A 15,737-nucleotide genomic window follows, 5' to 3' on the forward strand; every position below is an offset into this window, starting at 1 on the left:
TGGTTCCTCTCTCTCTGGGTCTCTCTCCCCTCACTCACTCTCATCTCTTCCGCCAACCCTTTTATTATTTCTCTCCCCTCTCTCTTTCTCCTCCGATCTCTTTTTAATTAATTACAACCTGGTCTTGCGACGGAGAGAGTGAGCTTTATCTTCCTCTGCTTCATTCCCTCACTATGTCAAAAGAGAGAGACTGAGTTAAAGAGAGAGAGGACATGCCATACGCCAGTGCTTCCTCCTCGTCCACTCTTCTTCCTTTCCCTCCTTTTTCCCCATTCACTCTCTTCTCAGGCAACCCTGAGCCAGTACTAGCAAGGGTCATATCTTTTTAATTATCTTTCTTGCCTTTGATTAATTATTCCTTCTGACAATAGCGTGTTTCTAATGCCTTTCACCTGCCCGTCTTGATTGACAATGCCTCTGTCTGAGTCAAAGCAAACAGCTGCTGCCATGATTGCCTAGCAACCAGGAGGTGATGGATGAGACCCAGAGATGGATGGCCACAATAAATCATGTCTCCTGCTATAAAACTGGAAAAGAGAGAGAGAGAGCAAGAGCAAGGGAGGGAGAGAGGGGTACTAGCAAGGGGAAGAATTAGAGCATACAAAAACAAAACAACCTATTCTCTCCATCCTGTTCTTGCCTTCCCTCATGCCCCTATGTTTATTTGCATGGTCTCTCTCTCTCTCTCTGGAATGGGTTTGATCCTCTCTTTATAGTTTGACCTGAGCTTTCAACCTCCCTCAGAAGGGTGCAGCTCAAAAGTGGGGTTTCTACGGGCAGAAAAACCCCAGAGGGTTATATAGATTCAGACTGCTGAAACCTTAGCTTTATTTGAGTTTGTCATAGGGTGGGGCCTGTCCTAAGTTGGGACACGTTCTAGGTGCTGGAAAATTCTGGAACAATGAATGCAAGCACTCCCACCATGTCCAACAACGAGACTGTAGCATGACACAAAGCAAAATTATTCATCAAGCCCATTTCAATGCAGCCGAGAGCATAATGTATCTTAAGTCTTTGGTCATGTAGTCCCCTATCACAACAATGGACAAATGTATGTATCAAGTATTGCTGAGAGCTCAGCTGCCACTGCCAAAGATGACAGGAATCTGACCAGCCCGTGAACTTCAGACACACAGCAAGAGCACACCATTAACTGAATTATCAGACCATTTGATTTTATAGATTGTGATATTGTGAAAATGTGATTCCAAATTTGTGTCACGTTTCTCATCTTACAGTCACAAAAGTGAAAACATGACAGAAATGTTTTCATTAATGTGGGCTGGGTGCGGAGGATCACGTGTGATTAGAGCACTCAGAGATATGTTTCTTTTTTTTTTTCTTGCATTAAAGGTCGGTTTAATTTCCTGCTAATGAAGCCCAGCTGTTCCCACTCTTTTCGCGTTCCTGACGACAATGGTCACCTTATCCTGAGGGGCTGTCAAAAGACTTTATGAACTCAATGAAAAACATGTCAGGGGGAGGTAAACAAAAAACAGGGAAAAGACAGGGATACCTAGGTTACAGGGCCACAGTGATGGCAAACAAAAACACTTTGAGTTTTGTTTTCAAGCACCACCACCCTTTGTTTTATTTTGCCCCTTTCAGGCACGAAAGAAAACATGGGTAGGAGTGAGTGGGTGAATGAGTGAGCAAAGGAGTGCGTCTCCTCTGGTATCTGGTAACGAAGAGTGCAAGAGCTCGGCCCATCCATCAGAGGAAGCCCACGTCCTGCTCGGAGCTCTCTCTTGTTCTCTCTCTCTCTCTCTGAGCCCTGCTCAGGTTACAGCTTTACATGGCCAGTCTAAATAATATTCAAAATGATGAATGACATGGCCAGCCTCGTATCCATCATCAATTTCTTTTTTTAAGGAGCATCCATCTTCAGTAATGCTCTTTTGAATCATGGGAAAGCGAAAGAGCTCCGATTCACTTATGCAGGCCCATGGAGAGGCAGAAGGAGGGACAGAAGTAGGGGAAGAGGGAGGGTAGGGGATGGCAGATTTGGGTTGTGAGTGATACCTGACATCCTGTCTGCGCACACAGGCATGGCACTTTAGCTGAGAAGTGAGGGGCCACATGTAGCCTACCCTACTTAAACAACTAAAACTTGGAGCACAAACTTCCTGTGAGCTCAATACATAAATAAACTAAATTAATTAAAATATCCACAAATGACACACAACATATGCCCAAATATGCATACTTCCCTAATATGTATATATGCCAAAAGCAGTATGTCAGTTGCGTAGTATGTCAGAATATTCAGTATTCACAAAACAGTAGGTAAGAAATACCCGGATGACCTACCACTTTGAGAGATTCTGAAGTGTGCATCCACTGGAAACTTTGCTATCTGATAATCCCATGGGAGCTGCTGAGAATGTAAGTGCTATATATACCAAGAAAGTTGTTCCTCGTGGTTAAATTGTACTTGTATAACAAATGCATCAAATGCAGTTGCCTACACACTCTGACCGTTCACAAATTCAGACACAGCTATAAACTCACATAAGAAAGGGAGGAATTCTGGGTAGACTGAGGAGTGATCTGTGTGGCATTGTTACTGGACTTACTGGAGCCGTTTCCCCCTCATCCCCAATCCCCCCTCCCCTCACGCACCCTCCCCTGGCTGTGCAGACCACTCGGTGGCGTGAGGGCTGTGGCAATTCTCTGAGGGGGGGACAGACCCTAACACTGGGCTCCTTGGCAAGGGCCCATTTGATAAATGACACATGTCATTCTGTCAGGAGAGAAGGGTGGGTCCATGATGTATGACCGTGCTGAGGAGCTGGGGAAATCGACTGTTTGGCATGGAGTGCCTCTCTCTCTCTCTTTCTCTCTCTGTCCTGCTATCCGGGTTCAGGACACCGTCAAAAAGGTCGAAGTGTTGTGTCTGTGCATGTGGGAGCCCAAGAACAGACTGGCCCTTCTTTTCATTCTCCTGTTCTCCTTTTTTTTCCTTGTCTATCATTCCCTCTCACTCTCTCTCTTGCTCTTTCATAACATTCCTTTTTTTTTTTAAAGGAAGAGGAAACAGGCCAACGAAGGAAAGAAAAGACAAAAAAAAAAAAAAAACATGTATGAGAAATAAAAAGACAAGTACCTAAAAAAAACCTGGCTCAGAGTAGCGGGAGAGGGCAATGGTATCAATCAAAGTCAACTTCGGCAACAATGCGACTACTATTTCAAATAAAAACTACATACGGCAGACAAATGACCTTAACACAAGACCGAAACCCGAAACGCCTCGCCGACTGAAACTCTCTTCTCATCCCATATTTTCTCTACTCAGAGGAAGGCTTCGACTGACCCCCCTTTACAGTAAATCTCTCAGTCTTCTCTTTTCCCCTTTTCTATCTCATGTTCTTTTCTTTTTTAACACACTGGCAGTGGGTGCCTGACATCTGCAGAGTGCATTTAAAGAAAAAAATGTGTCAAGGAAGCGTGATCCCCCCCTCCACTCTCTCTCTCTCTCTCTCTCTCTCTCTCTCTCTCTCTCTCTCTCTCTCTCTCTCTCTCTCTCTCTCTCTCTCTTTCATTAGCTCACTGGCAGGGTGGCACTTCTCAAGCTCATTACAGCCAGAGGATTTATGGTGCCGAACCCAATGGTGGAGAAAAGGCATCTGTCAATAATTGCAGGGAGCAGCACACACACATCTCGAGAAGCTTTGAAATCTCATTAGGTATGCAGTTATCAGGCATAAAGATCAAAAACATTACTCAACTCAGACAGAATCCTACCAAGAAACATTAATTAGCAACAGGCCCGCAGTATAAAATAAAACAGACTTCCTCTCTCTCTCTCTCTCTCTGTCTCTCTCTCCCTCTCTTTCACCCTCCCTCCCTCTCTCTCTGGCCCTCACACCTGCCTGCCTCTGCCAAGAACCCAAGCGACTAACCCTACGTACAAACATGCACATGCACAATGTGAAACCACACTTGTGATCACACGGGAAGGAAACGCCAACATGACATTACACACAGGAAAACACACATCATCATACGTAAACACTCATATATGTATGCAGAGGTTCCGCTAATGCAGCCAGACATGGACACACACACCAGGGACTCTGGCGGAGTTAACTACATCCCCTACCCCTGGTCTCTGCATTCCCTTGTCTTCCTCTGCCCTCATTAAATAAAACACAACGCAGAGGGAGGAGGGATAATTCCCAGCATCTGAGACTGATCAGGACATGAAGAGAGAGGAATATGCAGGCATTTGAGGCCGCCCCTCTCTCTCTCTCAATCCTTCTCTATTTCTCCTGGTCTGGGAAGTGAGGAGAGAAGGAGGAAGAGGCCTGTCAGGCTGGAGAAGGATGTCAGAGCTCAGGCTGGCCCTGATTACTAGGGCCCCTCTCTCATTCTCTACTGCTCTGTCTTTCATCACCAGCACCACCATCAAAAATCAGCCTGCATGTCACAGACACACACACACAGATAAAAAAGCAGTGTAAGACTGATGGCTGTCAGTTTTCAGGCACAGAGTGAAAGAGGAGGAGGGAGCTGTGTGGAGCGATGGGGCAAGACCCCTGCCATTTCTGTGGTGGAGTCACACACGCACACACACAAGAAATCCAGACTTAGACCAAAGGCCCAAGTGACACTCTACACCCAACCCCTGCCGCGAACCAACAACCAGCCCCCTGCCAAAATCTTTACCGTCTAGTCCCTGCCCCCAACTCTCTATTTCTCTCCCTCTACACGTCCCCATTGCTCTTCGACGTGACAACAGCACAGACAGGGATTACTTCTATGCAGCCATATTTCATTGGACTACACTGGGACTCTCACAGTTGCATGTAGCTGCTAGAGTGGACAGGCCTTACAAATACACACACAAAGACCTACAGAATTGCTCAAGCTCAGTAACAACTAAAGCAGACGGAAAGAGCATAGGCTGGATGATTCATTAATACTGTGACACTCCGAGCCACCTCTGTGCGAGGCCAAGCTAATATCCCTCACGGTACCGGGCAAGCAGGGTAAAAATAACTGTCTACCACAGCCAGACACATAGATTCCAGAAACCCTCTTCATTTCCTGTCTCCTCCCAAACCCCCCCAGATGAGGTGTGGGACACAATAGCAGCAAATCATGTAGCACAGCTGCAAGTCTTGACCAATCACCACTGTGAACTAGCAAGCATGTGTATAGGTGCATTTGGGATATTACAGCATATTCTGTAAGATTAAACACTAATTTGTTGATCAGTAAACTATAATATTTCACTGTGAAAATAACTTTATTTGTGCTAATAACAACTAACCTGTGGTCAGTTATGTTAGCGTTTATGTTACACATTCAAACAAAGAATGTGCAATACAGTTGAAGACAGAAATTTACATACACCTTAGCCAAATACATTTAAACTCAGTTTTTCATGATTCCTGACATTTAATCATAGAAAACATTCCCTGTCTTAGGTCAGTTAGGATCAATATTTTAAGAATGTGAAATGTCAGAATAATAGTAGAGAGAATGATTTATTTCAGCTTTTATTTCTTTCATCACATTCCCAGTGGGTGAGAAGTTTACATATACTTTGTTAGTATTTGGTAGCATTGCCTTTAAATTGTTTAACTTGGGTCAAACATTTTAGGTAGCCTTCCACAAGCTTCTCACAATAAGTTGTTGGAATTTTGGCCCATTCCTCCAGACAGAACTGGTGTAACTGAGTCAGATTTATAGGCCTCCTTGCTCTCACACACTTTTTTAGTTCTGCCAACAAATTTCTATCAGATTGAGGTCAGGGCTTTGTGATGGCCACTCCATTAACTTGACTTTGTTGTCCTTAAGCCACTTTGCCACAACTTTGGAGGTATGCTTGGAGTCATTGTATATTTGGAAATCCCATTTTTGACTGAGCTTTAACTTCCTAGCTGATGTCTTGAGATGTTGCTTCAATAGATCCAGGTTTCCTTCCTCATGATGCCATCTATTTTGTGAAGTGCACCAGTCCCTCCTGCAACAAAGCACCCCCACAACATGATGCTGCCACCCCCATGCTTCATGTTTGGGATGGTGTTCTTCAGCTTGCAAGCCTCACCCTTTTTCCTCCAAACATAACGATGGTCATTACGGCCAAACAGTTCAATTTTTGTTTCATCAGACCAGATGACATTTCACCAAAAAGTAAGATCTTTGTGTCCTCAAGTGCACTTGCAAACTGTAGTCTGGCTTTTTTATGACAGTTTTGGAGCAGCGACATCTTCTTTGCTGAGCAGCCTTTCAGGTTATGTCAATATATGACTCGTTTTACTGTGGATATAGATACTTATCTACCTGTTTCCTCCAGCATCTTCACAAGGTCCTTTGCTGTTGTTCTGGGATTGATCTGCACTTTTAGCACCAACCTACGTTCATCTCTAGGAGACAGAATGCGTCTCCTTCCTGAGCGGTATGACGGCTGCGTGGTCCCATGGTGTTTATACTTGCGTACTATTGTTTGTACAGATGACTGTGGTACATTCAGACATTTGGAAATTGCTCCCAAGGATGAACCAGACTTGTGGGGGTCCACAATTTTTTTCTGAGGTCTTGGCTGATTTCATTTGATTTTCCCAAAGAGGCACTGAGTTTGAAGGAAGACCTTAAAATACATCCACATGTACACCTCCAATTCAGTACACCTCCTATCAGAAGCTAATTGTCTAAGGGCTTGACATCATTTTCTGGAATTTTCCAAGCTGCTTAAAGGCACAGTTAACTTAGTGTATGTAAACCTCTGACCCACTGGAATTGTGATATATTCAATTAAAAGTGAAACAATCTGTCTGTAAACAATTGTTGGAAAATTGATTCATGTCATGCACAAAGTAGATGTCCTAAATTACTTGCCAAAACTATAGTTTGCTAATATTAAATCTGGAGTGGTTAAAAATTTTTTTTGATGACTTCAACCTAAGTGTATGTAAATTTCTGACTTCAACTGTATGTACAGTTCGAGAATATCGAACTAGGCAAAACACTGTCAGAATTGTAGATCAGAAAAATAAAATAAAATAAGCAAAATGGGAATAAAGACGCTGGATCAGAATCTGATCAGCACTTTCTGTGATTCATTCTGTCCATGAGAACTGCTTCATAAAATAAGTACAATTATTGCGATACATGTAGTTTTAATTCTCTGAATGACAGAACAAATGAATATCAGCACAGTACAGCAAGCTGCAAAACAACCAGTTGAACTAAAATCGTTTAAACTTTCGTCAAATCGACATACACAGGAACCTTGACAGTGAACATATGTAAACATTTAGACATGTTTTTTCTCCTGATACTTTTTGCAGTGTAAATGGCAGATAAGTTACCAAAATGTTTTGTTTAAACCTCGCTAATAACTGTGAAAAAAATAATTTTCAATTTGTGTTGTTTACTCAGCTGTATTAAAAGAACATCATACAATCAAACTGGACCGATAGCTGCGCCGTCTTTTCTATTTAACAGTATAAACAGATTAATATTTAACCAGACATAAAATCAAAGACAACCCATGAAACCCCTTCAATAAGCAAGCAAAACGTAATATAGCAGATGTATGGCCAATATATATTTATAAACAGATTACCACACAGAAAGATATTTCGAAGCATACATTTTAACGATATTTAGAACTATACATAATTGTGTACAACGAGATAACAACCTGAAAGATAGTAGGTCAATATGTGGCATCCGTCAACAGCATGAAAAATTATTTTGTGTGTAGGGGCATGTGAACACGAACACACGTTTGTGTGTGTTGCATGGAATCGCCCTGCACTCGCCATTCATTGTCATATCTTAACCAAACAATCTCTGTTAAAGAAGGGATAAAAAAAAGGGAACATATAGAGTGAGAAATATAGATGGAGAGCGAGAGAGCGAGGGAGAGAGAGATAGTAAGGGGATAGAAAGGGGGAAAATGAGGGAAGGATGCAGCCTTGTGAGCCAATTTAAGAAATAAGTGCTGATGCATCAGCTATTGACTGTGTGAACACTCCTGATAACGCTCAAGGCGAAACTGTGAGGGAAATGACAGCATCAACTGCCTGCAATAAACTGCAGCCCGCGAGACCAAGGGAGCCCTAATTGACAGCTGTCAAGCTAATGGGAGCCATGACGGAGGATTCAGGAAAAAAATCTGTTTATCAACCATCAACCCTGGTGTGGATCCACAGGGAGGAGAACTTCCCCTCCCCTCTCTCTTTCTCTCCTTCTATCTCTCACTCTGTCTGGTTATTCAGCTTTTTCCCTTAACCCTCATCCCTCTTTCCTTCATTCTTTCTCTCTCTTTCTCTCCGTTCCTGTGCTTTATCCCCGCCTCCTCTGCTCTTAACCCTTCTCATTGTTGCTCACTTCTTGCGGTGAAAAAGGCGGAGGACAGCCATAACTAATCATAGTGTCAGTTGGCTGCCTGGGAGCGCAGGGTATGGGCCAGAGCAATGTGAGCAGGACGAAGACTCAGGCCCCATAATCCACACTCACACACACACACACACACACACACATACATACACACACACACACATACATACACACAGCTGAAGAGACACCTAAACAGGGCCAACTGTAGCCCTCTGTCCAAACGCTGTGTGCAGGAATCAGAACGCATGTAAAAACGTGAGAATGAAAGCAAGGGAAAATATGTAACAGCATGATTTTCTATGATGTAAGCAAACTACAACAATTCACAATTTCAGTATAATATTCTGTCCAATTGGGCAAAGTAACATCCTTTTAGCACTCTTGATAAATGAGCATCTAGCTATGATAAAATGTGTTCATGTGTTTCATCCATAACACTGTCAAATAAGGAAGGAGTTACATAAATACTGATACAGAAATGTCTATTTAAGAGCTACAGATGATTTTTAATACATCACTTGTTAAATTTAAAGATTTTAATCACATGCTTCATGAATGCAATACATCTAGATTAACATTATATTTATCTGTACGTGCATTAGAATACAAAGTTTTGATTAATCATTTTGTGAATTCAATCTTTTTTTTTTTTCTTTTTTTTTTTTTTATCCATTCAGTGGAAGAGCTGAATGTAATTCTGGACAGTGGTGTACATGACATAATTTTCTTTTTCTTAATAATGCATATGATTATCATGTCTAGGTTTTAATAAGGGTCATTAGCATAATCAAGTTGCCATGTTTCATTATAATTTAATTAAATTGCAGACGGAAAAAAACCCTTCAACCAAAGTGGATGACTCTTGATTTATAAAAAAGTCAAAGTACATCACACACAAGCACACACAACAAATGTGAAGAAACTTCACGTATGCACTGCTAGATACACCGCCAACTGGAACAGAATGCTTTCTGAAAATGTAGGTATAAAATAGGGCTGGGTGATATGTCTTAAAAAATTATACCTCTATATTTTTCAGCCTATTGATGATATTCTATATATATATATATATATATATATATATATATATATATATATATATATATATATATATATATCAATAATTATGTATTTGCTCAAAAATGGCTCAAAAGTGTTTGATTTTTTTAATCAGATGATCCATCATTTCATCCAAACAGCCATTGTAGCCAAGTAGATTAAATGTTTTAAAGACATTAAATAAAATTGTAATAATTAGTTTTTGATTAAATAAACACAAGGGCGCATGAAATTCAGTCATTTTCACTGATATGCACTTTATATTTATATTTCATACACAATGATACATATTTTACCTTCAAATGTTTTTAATGTGCAAAACTACTTCACTGACTTATTTTTGAAACCCCAGTTGAACATTGCATAATACTAAATTATTACTGTGGGACACGTCAGGTTTTTTATTATTATAATATAATGCTGAATTATCATTATTATTATGATTATTAGATTCGCGTTATACAAAAGTAATATATTTCTGTCCTGTTTACTTCATCTTCACCTGGGGGCTTTTATTTTGACACCGAAAGTGCTGTCATATTTACTTTTTATTTCATTAGACCACAGGACATTTCTCCAAAAAGTAAGATCTTTGTCCCCATGTGCACTTGCAAACTATAGTCTTGCTTTTTTATGACAGTTGTTGTCAATGTTCCACATTTCCTGAAACGCTGTAATCTCCTCCTTTTCTGTTATCCAATGCCGTGTTTGTAGATTTGTATAATATCTTGCAGCGGTTACTAATGTTTGGAATCGTGCGAATGCTTGAGCCTGCATTACTTTGATTTCACAATGTACGTGAACTGATCTGAGAGTGCCGCCATGTGCGTGCACACAGATCAGCGCGTCAACGGTTTATCTGAATCACACACAGACCATATTTATCTGTCTTTAAATCACAGCCTTCTGTGGATTAATAATCACATATGACCAACTCGCCATTTTGATGTTATTTTGGTTAATTGTGCAGTCCTAAAGGATCGTGAAATTAGTCTACTGATGTGCTCTTTATGAAACTTAATGGCCAAATGAAAGCGCATTAAAATTATCGCAATATTCACAATATTGGCCAATTTGACATCGTCAGCAAAATTATCTCGATTATATCGTTAATATCCGATATATCGCCCAGCCCTAGTATGAAAACAACTTTATCTATGCTAACCACAACTAACCTGTGGTCGACATGGACATCAGTGTTTATGTTAAACATTTGATCTAAGTATGTGGTGTTCCCCCACATGATCTCACGGATCCAAAGCTCCACACCCCCTCTGGAACAGGCTTTGAGTTTGATTTATCATTGATCCATGTCTGCAATCAATCAAACACACACGAAATCACAGAAATCAGCTCCTTTCCCCAACTGCAATCCATCTCAGCACAGCCTCAGTTACCTTCATCACAAGCCAAATATTTTTATAAATCATATTTAGTCTCTCTAAACATAATGCTGAGAGTTTGTATTTATTCCAATGCTGATGAGATAAACTAACTTTAAATATGCTTTGAATGGTATCATAATGACCGTTATCAACATCATGTCTTCATACATAAAATCCACTTGGTACAAACTACATTTGCTAAACCAAGATGAAAACCTGGGCCAAGACAGACACTTCAACACAGAGATTGTAGTTTCGACAGTTAGGTAGTGAGGGCACATGGATGTTTCCAACAACAGTGTGTTTTGATATTAAAAACCGAGACGGACAAAAACAAAAAAAACAAAAAATAGCTGGGAAAAAGAAGTCTGATGTTCTCTTCGACTCCCCAAAACAATTGATATGTTTGGTCTGGTAAAAGCTTTGAAGTCTGTGAACGAAAACACGGTGGGTACGCTGCATTTCCTGTGCCTGAATGAGTGTTTTTTTTTTTTTTTGGTAGAGGGTGAATCACCCTCACTAGACAGAGAGTGCTGTGTCCATCTGTTAAAATAGAGAGATAGAGAAGACTGGCCAAATAGAGAGCAAGCTATTTTTCCCCTATGAAGAAATCACGACCAAGATGTCCATGTATGCGTACAGAGGCTATGAAGCATTTCTTTCACGACGCAATTTTCTATGGCTTTTGATTCTGTTTTGTCACCTCGCTGCTATTATTGCTCTTAGTCTCTTGACCATTAAAAGTGTTCTATTCCAGCCAATGTGATTACCCAGGTACCCCGGCCCATTTGTCACCTGCAGCAGCAAATTGTGTTAGTTCACCAACTAAAGGCATGGAGGACTGTGTAATATCAACTTGATTACATCAAACTAGCTGCAAACCTAATTGGGCTGGATGACAGTGTGCGGAGCTTGTCATCTCCAATCATTAGGCCTGTCAGGAATCCATCAGCTTTACAGCTAATTAGGTGAACACTAATGAAGCTGGCAAAACAACTTTTCTTTTTCTACGGCTGAGCGGGCCTTTCAGACTTGGTGGGAGGAAGGAGGTAGAGAGAGAGAGAGACAGAAATTGGGAGAGAGAAAGAGAGACAGAAAATGTGAGGGAGGGCGAAATTTTCTCATGCAAAGCTCAAGGTTGCAGGGGACTGGATTTCCCAAAGTTCCTAATCAAGGCCCATCATCTGCCATCTTTCCTTTGCTCTTTCCATCACGACGGCGCAATCAATTTGTCATCACTCTTTGTATGCCACAGTGCAGTCGTCAACCTTATAACTTGCAGCTGTGAGGGCTGCTGGGAGGGTGGGATAGAGTGAGAAGAAGAGAGAGAGACAGGGGAGGGGCATTGGGTTGAAGAAAGGAGGGAGTAACACTGAAAAAAAAAACACAGGAAGTTGCCTCGTCTAAAGAGAGAAAAAAGCACTCAGTCTGCTCTCGTATTTGTCTTCATCCGCTCATCAAAGGCATAAATGCCTGATTTTTTTCTCTCTCTCACTCCTCTGAAATGAGAAGCCTCTCAGTCATAATCGTTCCCCTCCTCCCTCCTTCCCTCTACCTCTGTGTGTCCATTAGGCAAAAGCATTTTGATAAAGTAAAGCGCAAGCCTAACGTATTGTTGGGGGGGGGGGGGGGGATAAAATGAGAGCACTCACTCTGCCAACTTCTGATTGACCATTAGAGCCATTGATGAATGTGGCTGTCAAAAGAGAGACAATTAAATCAAATATGAAACAAAGTTGCTTTGACGGGTCATACTGATGGAGCAAACCATTCTTCCGTCTCCAGATTAGTTTATTAGTTGTGTGTGTGTGTGTGTATGTGTGTGTGTGTTTAAACCAGCTGCACATATAGATTGTAGGTTGATGTGCCCTTTATTGGAGTGTGTTCATGTGTGTATATTGCTCCAGTCAGATCTTTATGCGTGCAAGATCTATACTTGATAATTCATATGCCTTATGCATAAATACTTCTGAAAGTTACTGAGGTTTATGTAAATACGTAGCAGTTACATTTATCGTGTGATTCATCTGTGAATACACAAAGACCTCTGGTGTCTGCCAGTAAAGTTTAGACAAGGTTTCAAGATCTCTAGATGTATGGGTTCTAGTTTTAACTAAAATATCTTAGTCACCACTTAAAAAAAAATAAATAAATAAATAAAAAAGGAAAAATATAGGCCTAGAACAATAAATTAGCAACAGTTTTGCTGTCATAGATTTGTATTTTTGCTTCTTTGGTGCAAGATATATAATTATTTCCTTGTTCCAAGTTTGTCAACTAACAATCAAAGTTCAATGCATTTTAATGTACACATTTATATCCCTTTCGCTGTTTATACGGTCTGTTTTTTCGTGTTCCTCAGCAGTGGAAGTAAATGTGGCCTTGTGACTGATCTATGTGAAGAAAAAAAAAGTACAAAAGCAGCAATTAAAGATGTTTTAATGGGCGTTTGTCAGGGCAGACGTGACGTCACGGGGTTCTGGCGTTGCCATGGCGAGTGATTTATTGATGTTTATCAAGAATGAATAGATCAAAGAGCAGCCGGATGACAGGCAATCAATCAGCCGTCAAATCAAAGGTGGCAATTGTCCATTAAAGCCTCTTCTTACACCCCGTCGTACTCCCCGGTGTCTGCTACAAAATAATTGAGTCCTTCCCAGAAACGGCGCGGAGGGGAGGAAAAAAAAAAAAAAAAAAAACTAGGCGAAAGTTGGTGTGTTGTGATCAAATGTTTTCGCACAAAACAACGAAGGCGAGCATCAAAGAGAGTCATGACAGTCAGCTGACACCCAAGCCCTTTTTTCCTGCGCTTCTTTATAGATCTCCGATTCATGGAGTCGATATCTACGCCCTACGAGGAAAGGAAGCGGTATAAAAGAGGCTAAAGAGAGAACGATCAAAGACTTGAGTCGACTCGGGCAGCCTTAGCAGGGGACTGACCAAAGTACCAAAATTACGAAGTCAAATCACTGTGAAATAATCCGTATTCACGGGAATAAAACTGTTATTCTGCGATGATTAACGTTAAACAATGTTATTACCTAATTATAACGGGAAAACATAGTCTGCCACATGGACATAATGAACTTAATAAATCACCACACTTTCGAGAAAAAAAAAAAAAAAAAAGACAAGAAGGAACAACAAACTTTTTCCCCCGATACAATGCTACAATCATCTCACTGGAGTAAAAGAGCCGTGAATAATTCCATCTCACACACACGCGCTCGCTCATACACAGCGTTATGATGAAAATAGCGCATAAACAGAGAGGTGAAGAAGAAGAAGAGCCGTACCTGCCGAGCGCCGGGGCGCTTGTTGTTTCCTCCGCGGCATGTTTCTCTTTCAGGGGTTTTTTTTCCAGGAGTTTCAGCCCCTGAGATCCCGAGAGCTGCTCCGCTTCTGCTCTGATACACGGCACCTGGGGCGCTTTCACACGCCTGACATGTATCGGCAGTTTTCAAACAAAAACAAAAAATCAGACGGCAAGATCTGAAGGTGATGAAGACGAAGCGGGATTTTTCTCCTCTTTTCCCTCTCTCGTTCCCCCCGCTCGGCTTTTGGATGTGACGGAGAGTCGAGCCGTTTCAGTGGGGAGAAAAAAGGCTCGTGCCTCAGTGCGATTCTCGCTCACTCCGCGCTGGAAGCTGCAACAGGCAAGCTTAAAGGAAAACGAAATGAACGCGTCACTCAAAGTCTGCAAACAGGGGCAAACATCAAGCACTGTCATATTCGAATGGGTTAGCTAGCTCATGTCATGTGGGTAGGCATATGTCTCTCTCTCTTCTCTCTCACTCTCTCTCTTTCACTCCCTACCGCAGCCAACCCCATGCCCTCTAATAGTACAAGGAGCAGATCATAAGCACAACACTAAAGGTACACAATGACTAACATATAAAAAACAACTATTCGAGTTAATGTCTTAAAGCAATAAATGACTTGACTGTTTCAGCGTAAAAAAAAAAAAAAAAAAAAAAAACCGCGTGATGCGTTAAAGGCAGCAGTCAATTATTTACCAACGTAAAAAGCAAAGCTGTACTTACTCGGTCGCTTGAATAAATGTGCCATCCATGGGGAATCCGATCCAAGTAATCGCATACAATTTGAAAAGAAGAAAAACAAAAATCAGCGGGGCAGCCGCTTATAGTGCGTCGCCGTTAGCTTCCTTGTGACAATCCCAAAGCCTCCAAGTCCCCGACGCCTTTCAGACGCCTAACTCTTTCATAACAAACAAACGAGGAAAAGGGCCAAAAGCTTCTGAGAGGAGATGGACGGACTTGTCGCCCGCGCGCTGCCTCGTTTGCTTATTTTGTCCGCGCGCGTTGGAAATCCGCTGAGAGCGTTGCGAATCGATGGGATAGGTGTTTGATTGGGTAGTCCTGCTTGTAATAACGCACATCAGAAGGAGGGGATGGACTCGGGCTGCGTCTCAGCTGCTGCTGTTGCTGCTGCGAGAGCATGGATCACTGAGCTATTGCCAAACACTTTCTTGGCCGCTAATAGCACTTTTTACCCTTCTTTGTGTGGCTTGTAGCAGCAGGTATTTAAAAACAGCAACGGGCGAAGCAGACGCGTCTTCCTCTATCTCCGAGATGCCTTTCTCTCCTCTAATGTCACTTTCAGAATCGGTTAGCTTTCCTTCACAGAATGGACTTTTAAAGACGGTAAGATCAACATTTTCCAAATATGTCCATCATCGCCGATATTTGGCACTACTTAAAAAAAAAAAAAAAAAAAAAAAAAAGGTAAATGTTTTTGACTAAAGTTTTTTTTTTCTTCTTATTCTTCTTTTCTTTTTTAAATTGGAGTTGAAGTGTAAACTCTTTTCAGTGGAGAAAGGGAGAAGCTGTCCGTATTTGGATTATAAATGTAAAGTCCCTTCACTATTAGAGGGCGAGATGGGAACGGTTTACTAGCTGAGGGGCGAGTTGTCACACA

General features: G+C 41.5%; 1 protein-coding gene across 1 annotated transcript in view; it reads right to left on the bottom strand.

The window, feature by feature from the left end:
* LOC127409854 (teashirt homolog 3-like) overlaps positions 1-15,121 on the bottom strand; it is a 52,852-nt gene extending 37,731 nt beyond the window's left edge. The window contains exons 1-2 of the mRNA XM_051644760.1: positions 14,843-15,121; positions 14,096-14,460 (exon numbers count right to left, since the gene is read on the bottom strand). Of these exons, the coding sequence (XP_051500720.1) occupies positions 14,096-14,135 (40 nt within the window). The 5' untranslated portion in view covers positions 14,136-14,460; positions 14,843-15,121. The remainder of the gene's footprint in view (positions 1-14,095; positions 14,461-14,842) is intronic.
* Between the last annotated feature and the right edge of the window lie 616 nt (positions 15,122-15,737).

The sequence above is a fragment of the Myxocyprinus asiaticus genome, chromosome 2 (assembly GCF_019703515.2).
Source record: "Myxocyprinus asiaticus isolate MX2 ecotype Aquarium Trade chromosome 2, UBuf_Myxa_2, whole genome shotgun sequence".
NCBI classification, from domain to species: domain Eukaryota; kingdom Metazoa; phylum Chordata; class Actinopteri; order Cypriniformes; family Catostomidae; genus Myxocyprinus; species Myxocyprinus asiaticus.